The following is a 21,881-nucleotide window of genomic DNA, read 5'->3' as shown; positions in this document are numbered from 1 at the left end:
TTAAACGCAGACTACTTTAGACCCGGAAGTAGGATTCGTCGCGTCATCACTGAACAACCGGATTGTTTAGCTCCCTTTGGATTATATGCAGTATGGACACAGACTTGGTAACAGATATCTGTTATCAGGGAAGATTTGAGGGGAAGGCGAAACTCTTTGTGACCGTGATGGATGCTGGAGCGTGGCCTGTATTAGCAGACGTTGTTTGTCTGTCTGAATAGAACAGAAGGTAAATCTTTCCCAGTCTGAATATTCCTCCTTCCATGAGCATTTGAACACATCCTTGTGAGGTAATGGACCTGCAAATCATAGTCTGCTGCACAAAAACAAGCTGGCTTCTTCCTACATCGACCCCATCGTGCAGGCATGTCGCCTGGTCTTTGTTCCATCTCCTCACCGAAGGACAGATTGATCTAGACATTATATCTGTACACATCTTAATTATACATCCTTTGGATTTACTGCGTGTGCATTCTGGTGTGTCCTGATGTAGAACATGCTCCACCTCCCCTGCACGTGCTCTGTCTCCGTCTGAGCAGAAGGCTCGGACTGGCTCGGAGCAGTCTGGCCTGGAGCCTCTGAGCGCCGACAGAGCTGCAAAATGGCACCCGGGAGGAAATCAGAAACATGCACTCGCCTCTCTGTCTCTGCCTTGGGAAGTAATGTCGGATTACACTCCCCCTTTGGCCCTGCCTCAATTTCAGACTAACACGCAAGCAAGCATGAAGGCACGCAGGGGGATTAAGGAGGGAGTTTGTGTTTTGGGGGAACGTTTGAATCAGTGAATTCCAGAATGTTGAGCACAGGACTTTTAAACTCGAGCACAGACTCAATCAAATACTTTTCATTGATACTGAATCACTTTTTTTTCATTGGCAATGGGGAAGCTCCCATTTTCCTACATAAAGCCTCAGATTTGGCTTTGCTGCCTTTTGATGTTGCCGTGAGGATAGAAGTGCAAAAACAGTCAAATACTGCAGCAAAGCACTGTTGGCTGAGATTACTTCCTGTAACTCTGAAACTATTCCACCAACATCTATACGAATGGATAGGTACCACTTTAAGATGGCATGATAATGAGACAGATGGAGGCGATGCTTGAACTCCTGCTGTATGTTATGTAAATGTCTGTGTGTGTGTCACAGACTAAATCTGCTCTGTTAGACACAGATCCGGGGACTCTGGATGCCATTCGAGCTTTGTCATATGACACATTAGATATCAGAAGATAGATACATGATTGACGTGGTCACCAACAACTGGTGTGCCAAAAACATATCCGCCTCGCCGCTACACCGCCAGCTGCACTACGTTGATGCAGAGCAGGATGGATCCATGCTACCACGTCAACACACAGCGGCTCATGGAAAGCTGACTTTACTAGAGCTGGAGTCAGAGATGGGCACAGCTCTGCTTAAAGACATTGGGACCGGAAGAGGTCGGACTTTGTCAACCGATGAGTCTTATTGTTGTTGGGCACTGGAGATGTAAACCATAGAGGAGGGACAAAATATTATAGCAATAACAGGATTGTTGTTTGCGTACAATCCAAATGCCGCATGTAGCTCTACGATGAAAGCCGAACTGGATTGAAGCATTTTAGTGAATCTTTGTATCATTTTCTGTCTCTTTGCTTCCTCCTGTTTCCTCTCGTCAGCTCCAGCATCCTTCCTTTATCTCCAGCTTTGAGGGAGAAGCTTAAAGCGCTCGTTTGTGAGAAATGTGATTTGTGTGTTTTTTATGGGACTACTGGAACACCCAGTGTCTATTCTGAGAATCCCACATGCACAGCAGAGGTATGCCCTACAGGCCACCCCCCTGCCTCCAGTTTGATCTGATGTTTTCATGGCAGCCTCCTGCTGTGGCTGGTTTTCAGAAACTCCCCCAGTCTCCCTCCCCCATCTCTTTCTGTCGGCTGAGTTTGAACTTAGGCAGGGATAATGCTATTTTACATTTTTAACATGTCACCATGGAAACCCGGATGCTGAACTGTGCAGCGCTGACTGTGAAGCTCTAAATGTGGCCCTTTGTTTTTCCAGGTCTATAAAGGTGAATTTCAGCTCCCAGATTTCCTAAAAGAACAGCCACAGGTACAGTAACCATCCTGCCTGTTGTTGAGCTTTTCCTCATTTTGTTCTCATACGAGTCGAACCATATGCAGCTCAGTGGACAGTCACGTGACAGGTTTCCATTTGCTCACAGTTAGTCATCTCCTCTTGAGTTTCTAGCCATCTAACAGCCTGATTTTCGGTTCCTGCTTCATGAATCCCCCCCCCTTTTTTTTTCTCCCCCCCTTTTTTTTCCTCCTTGTTTTTCGGTAGTCTTTCTTTACTGTGTCGTCTCTTGGTTTCAGAGCCTCACGTTGGCTGAAGAGCACCTCTGCCCCCTCCTGGCAGTTGCATTCATCTGTTTTCTGTTACAGAAGCTTTCAGTTGTCTTTTTTTCCAAACGCAATCAGTCTCTGTCTGTCGATCGCTGCGATCTGGCTTTCTGTCAGCATCTTCTCGGGGGTGTAGATGCAAACTTCTGCATTTCCCCCTCAAGCGCTTCATCACAGAGGAGCTGACGGTGAAACCTAACCTGCTTTCTGTTCATCCGTACAGATCCAGAAGGCTGCAGAGAGACCCAATCCCAGTTAGGAGCAGAGGCAGCGTGGGCACCAAAACACACAGGTACAGAAGCAAGTTTATTTCACAAATACACTTCCTGTTTAGCTACGTGTTTAAAAATGAGTCCATCAGGACTGCTGCTTACAGACATCGGTGAAATAAAGCAAGAGCTCCTATATCTACTTAAAATGATTACAGATATTAACACAGAGGCCAATATTTGCTGTAACCACGTCATAAGATATACTGCAGAAATCTGCTTTAATTAGTGTTGCAGCAATCCAATAATTATCAATAAGAATAGAAACAACTGAAAGTCTTGTTTTTGGTTTGCTTACAGAGTCTCACCGCCTCAATGCACTACACAGAATAAAGTTATCGTTTAATTTGACTGATGTTGTGATATTATCTTGTTTTTTCACTTGAACCTGTTCCCTGTGTGAGCTCATGGAAACCACACAAACCAGTTAGAGATGGGACGCTCCACACTGATGTTTAGATACAGTGTCAAGCTTATGAAGCACATATGTTTGGAAACAGCATGAAATCACAACAACAGTTGTTTTATATTGTAAGGTAGACCCTACAATCAGCTGACCCCCTATGAGCAAGTGACAGTGGGAAGGAAAAACTGCCTTTTAACAGGAAGAACCCTCCGGCAGAACCAGGCTCAGGCGGGCCTGGTTCTCGATATAATTCCAGCAAACCTGCTAACGTGAGCTTTGCCCACCAGTAACGTGTGTGCTCTTGTTCTGGTACAGGACTCGCTGCAAAGGAACAGCGCATCGCCGATATCGTCTCAGTCATGTCACAGCCCTGTTCAGCTTTGGCACATCTCAAGTGTCACATGACCACAGCTGGGACACGCCCCCCCAATATATAAATATACACACACACACACAGGTGGGCTGCGACCACTCCTTGTCATCAGAAGTCTCGGCCTTCAGCATTGTACTGTACAAAAACATGGATGTCAGCGCCACTGAATGTCTGCTGGTCGTCGTCTCACGTCGCGTCATGCTCATCAGCTTGTAGAAATCATTTCTGGCCTTTTAGAGGAAAAGTATTTATGAATGGGAAAATTAGCTTTTGGAAGATGCAATACCTATTTTGATGATGATTTCCTTTTTTTATTGTTTTTCATGCCGTTGTATTGTGCAATGTCATGGGTACTGATCAGTTTGACGTATCAACCGTGATAAAAGATGCTTTTTTTAAACAAACCTTGTCTGTTTCTTGTGTATAATGATCCGAATACGGGAAGATGTGCTTACAAATACCCCGTGATCATCACAGTTTAATGAAACAACCAAACAAGCTCAGTGCTGCTATGAACATCAGTCTGGTACTTTCATGCTGCTTTTATACTCTGAACACTCGGAGCCTCATCCACCCACACCTGCATGGATGCATCGGGGAAACGCAGCTCGATCAGCTGGCCTTCTGCTTGCTAGGCGACCCGCTCTACTTCAGCTCTGAGCTTCGATCCTCTTCCCTTTTTATTTTTCTTCAAACAAGCGCTCATAACTAAAATAAGCATAACCATATTATTGTTTTCTGACCTGATTGTGTGAAATAATCTGAGGAGATTCGACTACTCTGTTAGGCCCACCTGTGCACCATGTGCTGCTGTAATTAAATCAGTTTAATGACAACAAAAGTAGTACTTTTACAAGAGTTGTACTGAAAAATATTAACTTGCCCCAATATTTTGATCCAAGAAAAATAAGAGTGGAGCAAACTTGGTTTTTTGTTAGAGGCTTTAAGGCACGTTTGGGTCTCGTCATAGTTGCAGTGGTGCACCATTATTTAAAAAATGAATAAAGGGCAGGGATAGCTCAGTAGGTAGAGTGGTGCCCCATGATTGGATGGTCGGGGGTTCAAATCCACTGAACAGTACCCCCTGAGCAAGTTACTGTCCCAACACACTGCCCCCTGGGTGCTGGGTTGGTGGCTGCCCACTGCTTCACTGAGGGAATGGGTTAAATGCAGAGAGGAATTTCCCTGTGGGGGTTAATAAAGTATACATTATGTAGAAATGCAAGAAAAAGAGATGCAATCAAAGCATTTGACCATCTTTAATTTAAAAAAAACTAAACGGTAAGTTCTGGATGTGCAGTGCAGCACATCACGTTCATGGCCTTACTGGGTAACATACGAGTAATACTTGAGCTTTTTTTGTAAAATACTTGTTACTGTTCCACACCGCGCCTTTATTACCACATCATTTGAGCTGGAGCAGATGTTGTATCTGAAATGAGTAAAGCTTTCAAATTAAAATATCATTGCTTGTTTAAAAAAAAAGTACAAGTGTGTCAAAGAGTGCTTTTAAAGTATTTGACTCAGTGTTGGGATCACCGACAGATAACCCTTTCTCCTAAATAAAAGCTGTTGAAGGTACAGAAATATTGGGGGGTTTGATAGAAAAAATGTGGAAGCTGCTGGTGCCAAAATGGGTCGCGTCCACCCAAACGTGTTTTATGTATGTGGCCAGAGATTGGCAACATACGTCGTGAACCTTGTAAAGTAATTTTACTTTGAAAGAGTCAAACCGCATGTGACCAATACTTTCATTTCTTTCTCACCGTCTTCTCTAACACGTGTGTATAAACATCCTCATTTTTTCCTGATGTTATCGCAGTTATTGCCAGCAGCTCTGACACTAAACAACAGGTGGCTTACTCCTAAACTCAAAAAGCTGTGGCTGAAAAGAGAAAGGCGGAGACAGGGACAGAGAGGCCAAGTACAGGTTCACTAAAGAAGTGGACATTGCTAAACATCAGCACTCTGAGAAGATGCAGCAGCAGATCTCAGAGAACGACTCGGCCTCTGTGTGGAAAGGTTTTAGGAATATCACCAACTACAAGCCTAAAACCCCCCACTCCACTGATGACTTGCTCTTAGCCAACACCCTTAACGACTTTTACTGCCGTTTTGACGAGCCATCAGGCAGCCTTCACACCTCCAACGGCCCCAACAATAGAGACACTTTGGACACTCATTCCCCCACCTCTCCCCCCTCCATAGAGCCATCACCACCTTCAAACTGTTCACCTACAACACCCCCCTCCAAACCCCACACAAAAGAGGATTTCACACCACCACCTCCCACCACAACTCTTCATATTCATGAAGCAGATGTGAGGAAGCAGTTTAAGAGTCTGAATGCTCGAAAAGCTCCCGGCCCAGACGGTGTGTCTCCTGCCACCCTCAGACACTGTGCAAACGAGCTGGCCCCAGTGTTTTCTGGCATTTTCAACTCCTCACTGCAGGCATGTCATGTGCCTGCCTGCTTCAAGTCCTCTACCATAATCCCTGTCCCCAAGAAACCTAGGATCACTGGACTAAATGACTACAGACCCGTGGCTCTGACATCTGTGGTCATGAAGTCTTTTGAGCGCCTAGTTCTCTCCCATCTCAGGACCCTCACGGCCCCCCTCCTGGACCCCCTGCAGTTTGCATATAGAGCCAACAGGTCTGTAGACGACGCCATCAACATGGCCCTACACTTCATCCTGCAGCATCTGGACTCCCCAGGAACCTACGCCAGGATCCTGTTTGTGGACTTCAGCTCTGCCTTCAACACCATCCTTCCAGACCATCTCCGAGGCAAGCTTTCCCAGATGAATGTGCCTGATCCCATCTGCCGGTGGATCACTGACTTCCTGACGTCTGGTGTCCTGGTGCAGCCACAACAACCTGGTGCTGAATGCCCAGAAGACAGTGGAGATTATTGTGGACTTCAGGAAGCACACAGCTCCACTCCCCCCCCATCATCCTGACTGACACCCCCATCACCTCTGTGGACTCATTCCGCTTCCTGGGTACCACCATCACCCAGGACCTGAAGTGGGAGCCCACCATCACCTCCGTCATCAAGAAAGCCCAGCAGAGGATGTACTTCCTGAGGCAGCTGAAGAAATTCAACCTGCCAACACGGACGATGATGCAGTTCTACACTGCAATCATCGAGTCCATCCTCACCTCCTCCATCACCGTGTGGTACGCTGGAGCCACCATCAGGGACAAACAGAGACTGCAGCGTGTTGTGCGCTCTGCCAGTGGCGTGTCCAGCGGGGTGGCCTGGGGGGGCACAGGCCACCCCCCAAACCAGACTGGCCACCCCAGGTGCCACCCCAAAGGCAAAACAATAAAATTCAATCAAATATCAAATGTCCGATTATGTTTTCACGGTGAAGCTCAGATATCCGAGTGTAAGTGAATGCAGCATCGGCTTCTGCGCTATGCGCATCACGTTAGCAAAGGTAGGAGAGCCAAGCACGAAAGACGGCACTGCAGGAAACAATTTTTCGGTGAAAGAAAATGAGGACAGAATAAATGTCCCGGTAAGTAATATTAAGTTTGTTGAGTTTAGTAAACTTCGGTGAAATTAGAATACCAAGGAAAAAAATAACACTTAAAGAATTATTGCAGCCGTGGAATATTTCAGACAGTATGCTACAGAGGGCAGCTAACATAAGAGTTATGAGTTATAAGATATAATCTAAGTCGTAACATTGCTGTATGGAGCTGCAGATTTGGTTGCAGGTTAACATAGCTGGACTGGCCATCGGGCATACCGGGCATATGCCCGGTGACTTTTTTGTAATGGCATGAACAATGAGAGGTGGTGGATTGGCCAGATGCAGGCCGATGTGTAAAGATAACTCGGTTGTTTGGTGGTGGCTATGGCGGGGCTTCCACAGAGGCCAGCAGGTGTATGAGGGAAGGGGAGGCAGGAGGAGAGCCCCGAGGCAGCCGCCGGTCCGAGTGTCAGGTGAACTGAACTTCAGGTAAGAAGTTATGACCTGCAGTCTATCTGGGTCAGATATAAACTAAGTTTAGGTGGAGTTTATTTTAGTTGTGCTGACTTTTTACCATCAGTTGCAATAACTCGTACTGCGTTCTAGCCAGCTTGACGGAGTTTTTATACAGCTGGGTGGTGCTATGATGCAGAGGTGGGACCAAGTCATTGTTTTGCAAGTCTCAAGTAAGTCTCAAGTCTTTATCCTCAAGTCTCAAGTCAAGTCTCAAGTAATGTCAGGCAAGTCAGAGTCGAGTCTCAAGTCACTGGTGTAAAAGTCCGAGTCAAGTCACAAGTCTGAAATTTTGAATTTCAAGTCCTTTCGAGTCTTTAAAAAAAAAAACGAAAAAATAATGTTGCAGTTATGCTAAATGTAAATATTAGACCATGTAATTTTAAAATCTGTGTTTTTCTCAACACATGACAAAATAGTGAACTTAGAAAATATACACAAATTGTGAAATTGCACCTCTTTAAAATGCAGCTCAATTAAACCTAGCTCCAAGAATAATTTTCACCGACAGTTCTGAGATAAGCTGCATGTTATTCTTGGATGCGGTTGTAGGACCGGCTTTAAAATCGCATGACAAAAATATCATACACATTAAAAAAAACTGCATCACCAACGTAGCCTGGACAACATTTGCTAGTTAGATGAAGTCAGCTATCTCATCTTAGCATATTTATATGCATATTTATAATCATACGCTTCTTGGAGTGAGTGCATACACTCATGAAGTTTAGTAACTTCAGGTCACTGCAACAAGCCCAGGTACAGTTTACCGACGGATGGGTGCAGGACCTTGAAATGCACCGTGTAGAACGAAAGACCATCGTACGTATCATAAGTTTACCAGTCTCACAAATCGTCTTCATAAATACACATTCATTAACCGTTTATTAATAGGACCTTTGAGCTCAACGGTAATTAATTAGTAGTGGAAATAATTTCTGGTAGCATCACAGAAATGTAGCAGTGACAATAATACTGTATGCTGTAATCGTACTGGGCAATTAGTGATACAAAAAACCCTGTTTTATCCTGTGAATAAAAGTATATGTTTTTGTCAATGTGCCATAATAACAGAAGCGAAACGCAATATTGTGTCAGGACAATTCACTATTTATGCACAATAAACAAAGGAGCATAGCGCGACAATTTCTGTTCAGCGCCAGACTTGCTTGTAACCTATATCACCAGTTATGTTAAGAAAAATGACGTATTAACTACTAAAAAACACTGACCTTCGTGTAAATGCTTGGAGCAGACTAACCTGTGAGCTGGAGTGTTCTAGGACGTTATATTTGGTCTTTGAATGGCTGCAATCCAGTCGCGTCTTTGTTACTTCGGAAACATGGCTCGAACAATTTCTCTTCAATGACGTAATCCGATAACAACCGATCTCTTTACCCGTCGGCTTCCCGTGGCTGTCATGCGACCGGCTATTGTAGTTAATAATACAACGGCTTCTTGACATTTTTGTGTTTCTTTTTATCGCTGTATAACAGATTTTAATTGAAAGCCTGCGTGCGCTAGTACCTCTTGCCACGAGTTCCCAGAATCCTTTGCGGTTCTACCCGTGAATGACGTCACATTTTCAATCTCTATATAATATGCATGTTAAATTTTATATTTGGGGTAAAATATCAAGTCTTTTCAAGTAAACCGGTTCAAGTCCAATTCAAGTCCCAAGTCATTGGTGTAAAAGTCCAAGTCAAGTCACAAGTCTTAGAACATTTTTTCAAGTCAAGTCTAAAGTCATAAAATTAATGACTCGAGTCTGACTCGAGTCCAAGTCATGTGACTCGAGTCCACACCTCTGCTATGATGTTACTGATAGTGAACTTTATTTTATTCATAAGGTTAGTTAGTAGAGTTTCCAACGGCTCCTTAAAAAATGGAATGGTCCCTCATTCAGAGAAAATATTACACGTTTGGTGTTGAGCTGAGAAGAGACGCAGTTTGTCCCGGACTTTAGCTATAATGAAAAAAAGGCACAAAGCTGGAGTTATTCTGTCGTTACGCTGCACAGCTGCCTCTTCTTCTCTCATTCTCTCCTCTCCTGTTTCTACTTCAATCATGAAACTGATCAGTGATCAGCTGATCGGCTCTCTTGTTTATTTATCGCCCACTTTGTGCCAGAAAGAGGAAACCAGCGGATGTCGCGCTAAACAACAGCAGCACGTTTAAGCTTGATCAGCTGTTGTTAGAATTTATTTAATATTAATTTCTAGTATCAGCTGATGTTTGCTGGAGCCACAGCTGTAAAGCTGCTGGTCAGGATGGTTTGGTTATGTGGTGAGAGGGAAACATGAAGATGAAACCAGGAGATGTCCTTACTGAATCATCAGAGCTGTGATGGAGAAACAGGTTTACCTTTTAGGTGACATGAATGAGTTGAAGGGAAGTTATGAACTGTTTCTGAGAGACAAATAACACCAGGATCCTTTTCTAAGTAGCTGACAGCTGGTAACTGTGCAGGGGCGGGTCTAGCAAAGTGTTGCCAGGGGGCCAGGTAGGGCATTAACAGGGAGAGGGGGGCACAAAGACATACTTTTCTTTCTTATTCTCATTTAAAATATCTCACTTTTATTAAATAATTATCTAAATCTTACAACCAAAGTTTTTATCTGACGTAAAATGTATAGAAATCATACATATACCAACAAGACTGTGTACATATGGAAAAGATATATATAAATCTTATAAAGTTTGTATCTGTCTTGTGTGAAACTTGTATGAAAAGCATACAAGAGTAAAAGCAGATATAAGATCCCTTGAAAAATTATATAATGAAACTTGTATGTTTTGGATACTTACTAAAACAATATATGAAAGTAATGAGAAAGTGGCCACTTTCATGAGTAAGTCATATAAGTTTTTACTATTTCTTTTCCATATGGGACTGTCACAACAGCATTTGTTTTCAGTCAAAGGCTTTATGGCTTTACTACCTGGTGGGCCGGTCAGTAGTCAAAATGCCCAATTTTTCTGTCCCAGTCCAGCCCTGCAGGTTATACTGGCAGTGTCACCATGCCAGCTGACTGTATTTCATCGTCAGCCAGTGTTGTTCTTTATCAATATTACCAAAGTTTACCATAAGGCAGCATAGAAAGTATTTACTTGCTTTCAGGTTTTATTCAAATGTTAGTCTTTTCAGTTGTTTCCCCACTTTTTTCCTGTTTCACAATCAAACACCAGTTTGTGAGAAGATTATCTTCTTTTTTTAACAGGCAGATAAAGTTTTGCATCGGCTAATTTGTCAATTGTTTGTTACAAATGTTCATATTTTAATATTCAAAAATGTTTTTGCCCAAAACATATGTGCACTATATGTCAGTAAAAATACTATGCAAATATTGCTGTCCTTGAATGCTGAGTAAACACTGACAAAGCACTGATTGTATCTCTTGTACTTTATCAACGCAGTATCTAAAAACTTTGCACCGTAGTGGTTAAAATCTCATTCTAATAAGAGTTAAAAGTGCATTCGGTTATTAGGTTTATAGGATTATTGAATTATGGTTAAGGGTTGGTAGAATTTTTTTTTTAAACATTATCTGCCAATTACATCTGCCACCCTTCTCCAAATCTGTGCCCCTACCTGGCCCCCCCAACAAAAATTTTCTAGACACGCCACTGCGCTCTGCTGAGCAGTAGCAGTTTCTGACACGGGCGGTTGCCCGGGGCGGATTCACGGGCATCGGCAAAAAAAATAAAAAATAAAAATTGCTCGTACTCGTGCTGCCCCGACGTCAGCCAGCGCATATCGGGATTGTCACAGGCACCGATCGGTTTTCTATCGCCCATTTGCTGGGAGTAAGGGCGCCCTCCGTTTGCGAGGTGCGCCTGCTGCTCAGGGAGGCGGGGGCGGGGGATTCTCTGGCTGGCTGGAGCAGCGTCTAATAACCAACTTGCAAAATAAAACAAAATAAAAACAAACCAACAAACACGAAAACACCAGACATCATGATACAGACTTATAATTTGCACCGATGTTTTTTCGAAATTCTGTACGTGAAAAGTGAGCGCGAGAGCCCTCGGTGCGCCTGCGCGCTGCTGAAGTCAAAGTAAACTTTATTGTCATCTCCGCTACTTACAGCCCAGCATATAGAGAGACGAGACGACGAGGCTCCAGCTACAGCAGTGCAAGTAAACAAAAAACAAATATAAGAAGAGTAAGAAAATAAATATACACTTTAGGACCAGGGGTAAAGGATCAATAACAATTTAAAATTTATAATTTGATGATTTAAAGTCTCACACACAACCCGTCGAAAGGGGAGGGGCCAGCTGCTTCCAGATCGAGCACATTTCATTCATAATGTTGTAAATCCAAGCCCATTATGGATTCATGATTTGAATCCTGGGTTGTGTGAAATCCCAGAAATACACCTTAGACAAAGTGAATCTTGAACTAAGGTGTAGGTGTGTTAGATCATGTTGTGGTGATCCTCGGGTTGGGGGATGATTGTTCATACTGGAGTGCAAAATTCAAACCAGTGGAAGATGGACAAGAAAAGTTCAAAGCCATCAGGTGCTCAGTTTAGAAAAAAAGAGAAAAAACAAGCAGAAACGAGCAAAAGATGCAGGTAAGCAGATGTGTGATTGGATAATGGCAGCTCATCCTGAAACTATCAGAATCAGAAAACTTTATTAATCTCTAAGGAAATTATGTGCGTTACAGTTGCTCCAAGAAGAAATGGTAAAAATAGCAACAGTAACAGACTAAACTCCAAACAATACATTATGTTACAGATTTTAATATTAAGAAGGTGTGTTCGCTCAGGGCGCCAAACAGGCTAGGACTGCCACTGCTGCTGAGAAGGTGATTGGCTGCAGACTCCCATCTCTGCAGGACCTGTACACCTCTAGGACACTGGGGCGTGCAGCTCGGATCTCAGCTGACCCTTCTCACCCTGGACACAGTCTGTTTGACCTGCTCCCCTCAGGCAGGAGGCTCCGGTCCATTCGCACCAGAACCTCTCGCCATAAGAACAGTTTCTTCCCCTCTGCTGTCGGACTCATGAACAATAACCATATGACTGTCCCCACCACTAACACATGACCCTACGCTGTGTTCACTGCATCATTCCATGTTTGCACTGATCACCACCTGCACTCATGTATATATGTATATATCTACTATATATCTAATTCTTATTTTTATGTTTATTTACAGTCTGACAGTATGTTTGCACTAAGTACCGCAGCATTTTCCTAATGTTGTAAACCTGCTCAACATTTGGCAATAAAACTCTTTCTGATTCTTAAAATCATGTTTTCCTTCTGATGAATCTGATTAAATTCCGATAATAATATTCAGTACTTACTTTTAAAAGTTTACTCTTCGGCCGCTCCGCTTCCACCGTTTTTTTCGGCAAAATTATCCGCACCCACCGCCGCGCTATGCATTCTGGGATATGTTGGGTCACGAAGTCTACACCGCCACATCCTTAAAATTCAGGGAAATGAAGGACACATTTGAAGGCCGCATTTTGAGCAGCCTTCAAATTGGGACAGCCTTCGTCGTGTCAATCGGCCTTAAAATGCGGCCTTTAAGGCTGCAGACCCTGAATTGGGATACAGCCATAATGATCTTGATAGTTGAGCTCAACAGGAGCTCAACCTGCGTCCGTTACAGATGAACAGCAGCCAGAATTGTTTTGTCCTACAGTGGCCACCGTAGCTAGGATTATGCGCTCGAGTTTGGAGGGGTGAGAAAACAGGTTGACCGCAATCTCCTGACAGCTAGTGAGTAACTTTTACACACAGAGCCTTTGTTTGCAATCCAGTTAAATATATCAGCTTCATCGTGTAATCTTACCAACAGCTAATGTTTTGTGTTCCTGACAAAATACATTTATTGTGTTTGACTCTCTGAACTATTAAAGCTACTAGAAAACTTAACTGCTGGATGGCAGCCCACTTTATTTCTTTTCAAGGATGGGAAACGAGAATAAAATGCTGCCCCCTCGTGGTGAGGCGGTCACGGTGTATTTTTTGCAGAGCAAAAGGTGTTTTTAACCTTAAGGCAGTGTAGACGTTATTAAAAGTGTCCACACGTTAGCAAGAAAAGCATAAAGGAAGGAGAGCAGGCGGGTCATGAACAACTTCTTATTTAATAATACATTACATTCAAGGCAAATGATACACCCTTACCAATACATATTCAGCAATGCAATCGTTGGCTCCCTACATAAATAGAAATTTGAAATCTCAAAGTCAGTGCACAACATTAAGAGAGAACACTTAACAGTCAATCTGTAACATGGTCTGCACACATTCTGCATTTCTGCACAGTACACACCTCTGGCTAGTGCTGCTAAAACCAACATAAAAATAGATCTCAAAATAAGTTATATGTGTATTTGTATATATGTTGTGTCTGTCTTCATAGAAATATTGGGCTTTTGGTTCATATGTACAGCAGTATAGACTTTGATGGGTTTCTCAAATGACAGAAATTGCACAGTAGTGAAAGAATTCAAGAACACCATTTCCAAAAATATTTTACACAAATAGTAAACAGTCAGTCTTCAAGATGCAGTATGAAATTGCACGTTGTCGTCATGCCACAGAGGGGGCTGTTTCAAGGCTTTGGTACACAACGTCCTGATCGGAAGAAAAAGCACGGACCCGATTCCTCCTCCGAGCCTCCGCGGCGGCGGGGAGGAGGGGCCGTAGCGAGGTCCATCCAATGCCACGGCCTGTTCCTGGGATCAAACTAGCAATCGGAGAGCAGGATGACTACAGTACACGTTAGGATCGGGGAAGACTCTTGGCACTTGAATCACAGGTGCAGGTCCGTGTCGGACGACCGATCGTACGCGGTCGCGATGGACGGTTTAAGGAGCGATAAAGGGTCACACTGAGAAGAAGGGAGAGCAGGGAGGGTGTCAAAAAAGCATCCGACTCCCTTCAGATACAAACGTGAATGTGCTGTTACTCTGAAGCCAACACCAACACACTGTAATACTGATCCACTGAACACTAGTGATGGCATTAAAAGCAGCTTCTTTCAGATTTCTGTTGTTTTTTCTCTAAACCTGGGACTGTAAAGACAAACCCAGTCCGAGTCTCAGAGGCTGGACTTCGGCTTCACAGGGACAATTGCAACCACTTCTCTGGACAGTTGAACAGTCTTCGTGGTGCCTTCAGGTCAGCGTGCATGTTTCAAAGGAAATTACTGAAAGGATGGTCTATGTTTCCCGAGAATATTCTTTGCTGCGAAAAGTCAAACAAGCACTGACCACATCCTGCATCCTCGTGTCTCGCGTTCTATCCCATATACTCCATCTGGTTTGTTTTTTCCCAGGGAATGCCTAATAATGTGTGCTTCTATTTCCTGCAGCTTCACCAAATGTCAACATTTCAACACAGATCGATCTGAAACGGACGTTTTCTATGAAGTTAAATGGATTTACTTGTAGCTGGTTATTGGAGCTTTCACACTATAGTTCAGCTCTGTTGTGTGATAGTTAAGGATCATACAAATTTAAATGTTAATCAAAGATTATCTGAAATAATTATACTCCAGGAAGTATATCACAAAATTAGCTCAACTACTTGTTGTCTCAGTGTGATTTAATAGCAAGGCAAAGACCCTTTGAGATTAGCGAGAGATCCCAACAATCAGACAAGAACTTCCTTTTAAGTCTCGGGGACGGGGAACCAAGAAAGGTACATGTTTGTGACTAACTGTTAAATACTGTTTTTAAACAGCTGGAAAAAGCTGTAAGTTATGAACAAACAGCACTACAACACTAACTCGAGTCTATGATCTTATTGTGACGTCTGCTAAACTACAGCCAGCTGTTTGAGGTTTCCTTCAAGGAAGTGATTTTCATTCTTTTCATAAAAATATCCAAACACTGCTAGATAAATCAGTTTTTAAATTGTAATTCAACTAATCCTAATTAGATCAGTTTGTCTTCTTAGTCTGCTTTTGAAAACTCAGTCAGTCTTTGTAGGCTCAGCGAAGCCAGAAATAGCATGTTTGGTATTTTGTAATGACCCCGACACGTAAAGTCGTTTCCTAGTGTTTCAAGTGTCGCTGGATTCTTCACCACCTTTCTCCTGCTCACCTTGGATGTAGGTGACGTTGTGCCGGAAACCTTTGGCTCTCTGAAATTGATGAGCAGCCACAAAAAGAGCTAAAAACTATTTAAACTCAAGGTGAAACTGATCGAGATAAGTTGAGGTGCAGCTCTCAAACGTAGCTGTGGCCCTTTTAAAATTGCGAGGATAAGGAGGAAGGCTCGTGTGCTTGCGTTTCCTGTTGTGCTCTGGGAGTAAACATGCTTCAAACACTGACCGACATGTTCAGAAAAGCTGGCTGCAATTCATCCTGAGTTCCTAAATGGTCTGGCCTCTCGCAGGCTCCTCCGGCCCCCACAGACTGTGGCGTGGCCTTCACAGGGACCGCGAAGGACCCGCTCACAACAAAGTGCAAGTAAGTACCTTGGGCTGTTACTGAAAAAGGCAACATTTGTGTCATAATGACTTTGTGGACAAAAAGAAAAGAGGGGGTAAAAACACAAATGCTTGTAGAAAACACTCATGAAAAGGTCGTTGGCACAGTCCATTTGGTCACTAATGAAAACGTCTTCGTGGCTAAGTCTTCTGCTGTGTGTACATCCTGCACTCTAGTGGCCACAGATGGCACTGCATGGACAAACACAAACACTGAGAGCCTCAACTTTCCTGACAGCCATCCAACATGTTCTGTCTCAGAGTCGAGGAAAAGAGTGCGACTTTAGAAAACCGAGTTGTGACAGTGTGTGTGTGTGTGTGTGTGTGTTTCATGCACGCACGCAAACTCTGCCGGACTGGGGAAACTCAAGAATGCGTTCACAGTGTGATCAAACTCACAAGCATGCAGACAAATCCACATGTCCGAACAGGTACCATGGGCATTCCACGTGAAGGGCAATGTAAACAGATCGGGCCGAGCTCCAACAGCCGCCCCATTCCCGGGGCCTTCACCTGGAGAAAAGGGACGCCTCGACCACCCGGCTGTGGCCTGGGTAAGTGGAGGCAGGAAGTGCTCTAGTTTCCAGCAGGGTCAGACACTCTCCCTCCGCATCCTCCCATTCCTCTTTCTGCCTTCTTCATCACAGTTACTTGTTGTCCATCAGAGACTGGACTTTGTGCACCAGCTCACGTGCTACCTTCAGGATATGCTGGACATCGTGCCGCTCAGCCATTTCTGTGGATCAGACAGGCTGTTAGAGAGACCGCTACCAATATGGAAATACAGCACAGTTTGTAGATTTCAGCAGCTAACTGATGAGCCCTGAAATGAGTTTGAACTATGTGTGTGTTTGTGAGGAAGCCAGATTATCTAAGAAACCCACACAGGTACAGGGAGAACATGGCAGCGCTAACGGCCACGCTGCAGATTCTACATGCGGACCCACTGACACTGAAGCTTTCTACTCACTGTTCAGACCTCAGAGCACTGGTATGAATGTGCGTCCTACCATTAAAGAATTTAATGATGTCGGTGAAGTCCATGTTGTTGTCCACGATGATCTCACGGTAAACTGTGACCAGCGCCAAGGCCAGGAAGAGGACAAAGTGCTGCGAGGAAATCCTGGGAGCCACCCAGATCACCTCCCACACCGCAAACACGTCGTCGTACAGCAGCTCTGCACACAGCACATTCCCGTAATCTGCATTTCTAAAGAGCGCTTCTCAACATGCACACTTTGTCTGCGCTCGGAAAACAGAAACGTCACGTGAGAGGAGGATGGCGTGTTCACCTCTCTTGAAGTCCAACAGGAACCACCGGTAACAGAAGTAGAAGTGAGTGTAATCGCCGTTCTGCTGCATCAGCTCGAACAGCTCCGAGTCCAGGATCTGCCATCACACAGAACAGCAGCAGCTGTTAGCTGGAGCGTCTCTCGCTCTCTGATACTCACTCTATGAATATCATCCATCACCTGGATCAGTGACCTCATGTTGGCAAAGTGCGAGTCCATGGCTCCACCATTAGGGAAGTTCTGACTCATCCTCTTCATCAGCTGAGTGAAACAGCTGTACGCCAGGCACTCTGACACACACACACAGTTAATGATCATTTATTGAATATTTGTTCTGGAATAAATACTGTCGCAGAAATGAAAGCAAGCGTTCTGCTGCTGCTGCACATGTGTTTACTGGCTAAACGGACAAATGCTTTTTAGCTTCTCATTGTTAGGCAGGGCTTTGATCTGTGAGCTCACAGTAATTCAGTTCATTTCTCTCACCATCATCCAGGATGACCATGAGCGGAGCGAGGAGGTCACACATGCCCTGAACGTAGCCCATCTCTAAATGCTCCCACACATAGCTGCCAGGAAGAGAGAGGCAAAGAGAGACAGACTAAAGAGAGAGCACACACATCGGTAGCTGTTGTGAATGTTGGTGATTCGTTCTCCACAAATAAAACGCTAGAAACTGGAAATAACACAAACAGGCTGGAGATAAAACCTGCTTCTTCTCACTCTGTAAAATACTCGCCTCCACCTTCTGCACCTACTCATCACTACACAAGTAATCATTAGGGGTGCAACGATACAGTGCTTTTGGTTCAGTACGCATATGTATCGAACAATACAAAAGTTTTAATTTATTTTATCAACTTTCCTTCTGACGATGCTGTCTGTGTTGAGCGCTCAGTGGATCTGCGCTCGACAGTGCAGCCTAGGCGGAGTAGTCGAACGCAGATTCACTGAGCGCAGGGCAAGCTAGCGAGACAGAAGTTAAGCTCTCCTTGCAACATGGCAAATTGAACCTCCCCCACCCTCATTCAGATCTGGCGTTTGGAACTATTTTGGTTTTCATGTGACGTATGACCCTGAAGGTAAGCGCGTCATGGACTAAAGTAAAACAGTATGTTGGATGTGCCACGCAATGCTCAATTACATGGGTGGGAGCTAGTGCGTTAGCGCAGTTAGCTCGTTAACGTGTTGGCCGTCTAGCCCCATGCACGGGGCGATCCGCGGTAGATCGTTAACGGAGATTTGCCGTGTTGTGGCGTTAACGTCATTTCAGATTAACGCTGACAGCACTAGTGGGAACACAACGAATATGACTGCACATTTACTCCGACAGCATCCTAGTGCAAAGACAAGTGGAAGCAGACAAAAACAACAAGCATGCTACAAACTTTACCCGAGTCATTTAGACAGCTGTTAGCACAGGATTCTCCTTATGGAGACCTGATATGTTTAATATGCTGCTGAGAATATAGCCCAGAAGAAGCGGATAGTAGAGCTTTTATTTTGAAAGAGACATTTCTCTGTAATAAACTCTCTTTTCCAAAGATGAGGGATTTCTCCATCAGATAGATTTATTATTTTATTACTTTGTTGTTTCAGCAACATTAAATTTAAAAGCTGTACTTTTGAGTTAAAATATATATTTATAATTTTAATAAATGACAAATTAAAAAGGCATGAACATTTTTTTTGTATCGAAAAAATATCGAACCGTGAATTTTGTGCATCGTTGCAGCCCTAGTAATCATCTAATCATCATCTAATACTCCTGTACATACAGTATTCAGCAAAAAGTGAAGAGAGTAGCCAAACCCTCAGATTACGTCTCAGATCTACAGCTCTGCAGATCTGCAGTCAGCTCACTGCTTTACTATCTTCCTACCCAGTCTGACAAATAAGCAGCTCCTCTGCAGATGATCAGCTGTTTTACAACTACTCACAAGAATTTTTGAGGTCTATAATTGATGGCTTTTTAAATAACGGCTTAATTAATTCCACCTTAAAGGCCTGTCTTACATAGCCCTGGCTGCATGATGCCATTTAGCACTGAGGTCCATAAAGCAGACTTGGGTATCAAACACGGGTTAGTACTGAGCTGTCTGTCACTGGGACGTGTGAAAGCTGCGGACAGGCAGAGCATCGCTTCACCAGGAAGCAAGAACAGATGTGTTTATGAGAACCCTTCATCGCACCTGACCCTGGATCAGTTTTGCAGCCTTCTTACTAGAGCTGGGCGATAGAACGATAACGATATGTATCGCGATATAACTTTTACTCGATAGAGAAATTAAGCTATCGCGATAGACCTCGCCGCTCTTGTCCTCAAAAAAAAAAAAAAAAAAAAAGGTCAGCCAATCCAAATTAAGTAGCGCAGAGCCGAACCAATCACAGCCGCAGCGTCACGTCGCGTGACTTGTTACGTACCGCACAAGTGCCAAGCCGCACGTGTGTTTGTTTGGGAAGGAGCCAGCGGGTAATGGAGGAAATGAGTGTGCCGACTAGAAAAATCAACCGAGCGTGACCGAAGAGAAAACAGATGATGGTTCCAACGCCGGAGAGATTGTCGAACGGAAGAGCCATAGAAGTTCCGTAGTGTGAAGGTATTTCGGCTATTTCAAGTCTGACAAAAAACAGAGTAGCTGCACTGTAAATTGTGCCGAAAGCAAGTCTGGAAATACAATAAACTGGTGCATGCGTCACACTGTGCGCCACGTTATTGTTTCAGTGAAATGAATTTCTACAATACTGTTACTGTTAATTGTACTCTCTGCAGTGTTTAAATGCTCACATATACACACAGTTACTGTCCCTCCACACATACGACTCGGTTCTGCTTCTATGCCCCAGCTTTGTTTACTTTTTCCCACCGAGGCTTCTAGACTTCTGATTGGCCAACATTTCTGCACGGTTAGGAATCTAGCGCCACCTGCTGCTTTGGCATGTTCATAGCAGCGTTTTCCTTCATTTCTGCCTTTATGTGTGGACGGGATTATTTTTTAAAACGAAAACGGAAAATCTCCGTTTTCAAAAATACCCGTGTACGTGTGGACGTAGCCTCAGTCTCTGACTGGAAGCGCTAATTCGTCATTCGGCTTTTGTCAGACTAAAGTAACTGTTAAAACTGTTTGAAAAGCTCAGCTATACAACAAGGAGAGATTGAGAATTTCCTTTTAGTTCTCAGTTTATTTGATATTGACAAAAGTTAGTCAGTTTTGTCTGTTCTTCTGTAAAACAAACTAAGATTTATTTTTAGAATTAATATTTTGTTTCTAAGTGGAATTGACAGTTTAGTCTGTTTCGTTTGTTCTATTTTGAAACTTAAACGCTTTAGCTGCTGCCTTTTGTGTAGTTTGCAATATTTGCCTTTATTTATCTGAAAAAGTCTCATGTTCCTTAAGTACATCTACCCTGTTGAACTTATTATGGGAAATAAATATTTAAATAAAAACAAGCTGCTGATTATTTCACATTTTACTTGTGAGCAACGGCACATTTAAATCTTACAAATATAGTTATTTGGCTGATATCGTGATAGATATCGTTATCGCCTGAAATGAAAAAAACATCGTGATATGAAAAAATCTCATATCGCCCAGCTCTACTTCTTACTAACAGAGACCTTACCCAGTGCCTGCGATGCCACACCAGTGAAACCACAGAGCGATACAGATGCATTTCTTTGATATTCAACAGTAGCAGCTGTTAGTGAAGGCTGACTGAAACTATTTACAGGAAGTGGATTTGATTTTGTTTACAGCAAAAGAAACCAACCTGTTCTGGTTTTATGCGACTACCTGACTCTGGTCATTTCAAACCCAGCATCACGTGACACGTCAAGTAAAACAGGTTTGTCTTTCTGCTGGAAAGCTTCACATTGCAGTTTCATTTTTTCACTCAGTGATTTGAATCATCGTCATAAAACAACAGGAGGATCTTCTTCCGTCTTCAGGTCTTTCTCTACCTGCACATGATGTTGCGGAGTTTCTCCAGGTTGCTCGTGGTGAAATAATAGTAGTTGCGATCGCAGCGCTGGACATCTTTGTCTATTCTGTGGAGGTTGAGGGCGACCGTGTCCAACAACTCGATCTGCAAAATGAAAAATAGTTTTCTGCTGTGTGGAATCTGCTCAGTGTTACTGCACAGTGTGTCCATCAAACACAGACTGTAGGTTGGTGTCACTCTCCAAGCACTTTGTTCTGATCATGTGGCATCAATGCAAAAAACAAGCCCCATAAACGGACATAATGTATGCACACACTGTACGTACTGTATAGGAAGAGAGCGATGGTGACGTCCCCTCAGCAGCTGCTCCACTGGTCACCAGTTTGTCCAGCTGACTGCACAGCCTGTCTTCTGTCAGAGAGTCCCGGCACCCCGCCAGCTCACTGGGAGTCCTGCCGTCCTCCGCGCCCCCACCCTCCTCCTCTGTGCTCTGACCGTCATCGATACTAGACAGGATCTGGGAGTGAGCAGAGGTCACAGAGTAGTTTCTAGAGGAGGGGAGCCCTGAGTCGGGGGAATCGAATTCTACCAGAGGACGCTCTTCTTGTGGGAGGGCCACGGGGGGCACCAGGTTGGTCATTGTGGGAGTGCTGTCCTCTCCGCTGGGGGTCTCCTGGCTTCCTGCATCCTGCTCATCTACAGACATGAACACCTGAAAAGGGGGCGGAGGAATCAGAAGGCACGATGTGCCAAATTAC

General features: G+C 43.9%; 2 protein-coding genes across 6 annotated transcripts in view; one reads left to right on the top strand and one right to left on the bottom strand.

Moving 5' to 3' along the window:
* The window catches only part of tpst1 (tyrosylprotein sulfotransferase 1), a 71,982-nt gene extending 68,154 nt beyond the window's left edge, over window positions 1-3,828 (top strand). For 2 of the 3 annotated variants that reach the window (XM_085479015.1, XM_085479014.1), the window contains exons 4-6: window positions 2,040-2,090; window positions 2,604-2,672; window positions 3,371-3,828. In XM_085479015.1, coding sequence (XP_085335141.1) covers window positions 2,040-2,090; window positions 2,604-2,639 — 87 coding nt within the window. In that variant the 3' untranslated portion in view covers window positions 2,640-2,672; window positions 3,371-3,828. The remainder of the gene's footprint in view (window positions 1-2,039; window positions 2,091-2,603; window positions 2,673-3,370) is intronic. The other variant, XM_085479016.1, reaches the window with a different exon arrangement.
* Window positions 3,829-13,517: 9,689 nt separating this feature from the next.
* Window positions 13,518-21,881, bottom strand: part of sgsm2 (small G protein signaling modulator 2) — a 102,787-nt gene continuing 94,423 nt past the window's right edge. For all 3 annotated transcript variants that reach the window (XM_085479010.1, XM_085479013.1, XM_085479012.1), the window contains 7 exons: window positions 21,449-21,835; window positions 21,143-21,267; window positions 17,668-17,750; window positions 17,362-17,471; window positions 17,182-17,278; window positions 16,900-17,067; window positions 13,518-16,625 (listed from right to left, as the gene is read on the bottom strand). In XM_085479010.1, coding sequence (XP_085335136.1) covers window positions 16,537-16,625; window positions 16,900-17,067; window positions 17,182-17,278; window positions 17,362-17,471; window positions 17,668-17,750; window positions 21,143-21,267; window positions 21,449-21,835 — 1,059 coding nt within the window. In that variant the 3' untranslated portion in view covers window positions 13,518-16,536. The remainder of the gene's footprint in view (window positions 16,626-16,899; window positions 17,068-17,181; window positions 17,279-17,361; window positions 17,472-17,667; window positions 17,751-21,142; window positions 21,268-21,448; window positions 21,836-21,881) is intronic.

The sequence above is a fragment of the Copadichromis virginalis genome, linkage group LG14 (assembly GCF_057382275.1).
Source record: "Copadichromis virginalis isolate Kocher_CV1m ecotype Utaka linkage group LG14, C_Virginalis_male_GT1.1, whole genome shotgun sequence".
In the NCBI taxonomy this organism is placed as follows: Eukaryota; Metazoa; Chordata; class Actinopteri; order Cichliformes; family Cichlidae; genus Copadichromis; species Copadichromis virginalis.
This window is presented reverse-complemented; position numbering and strand designations above follow the sequence as displayed.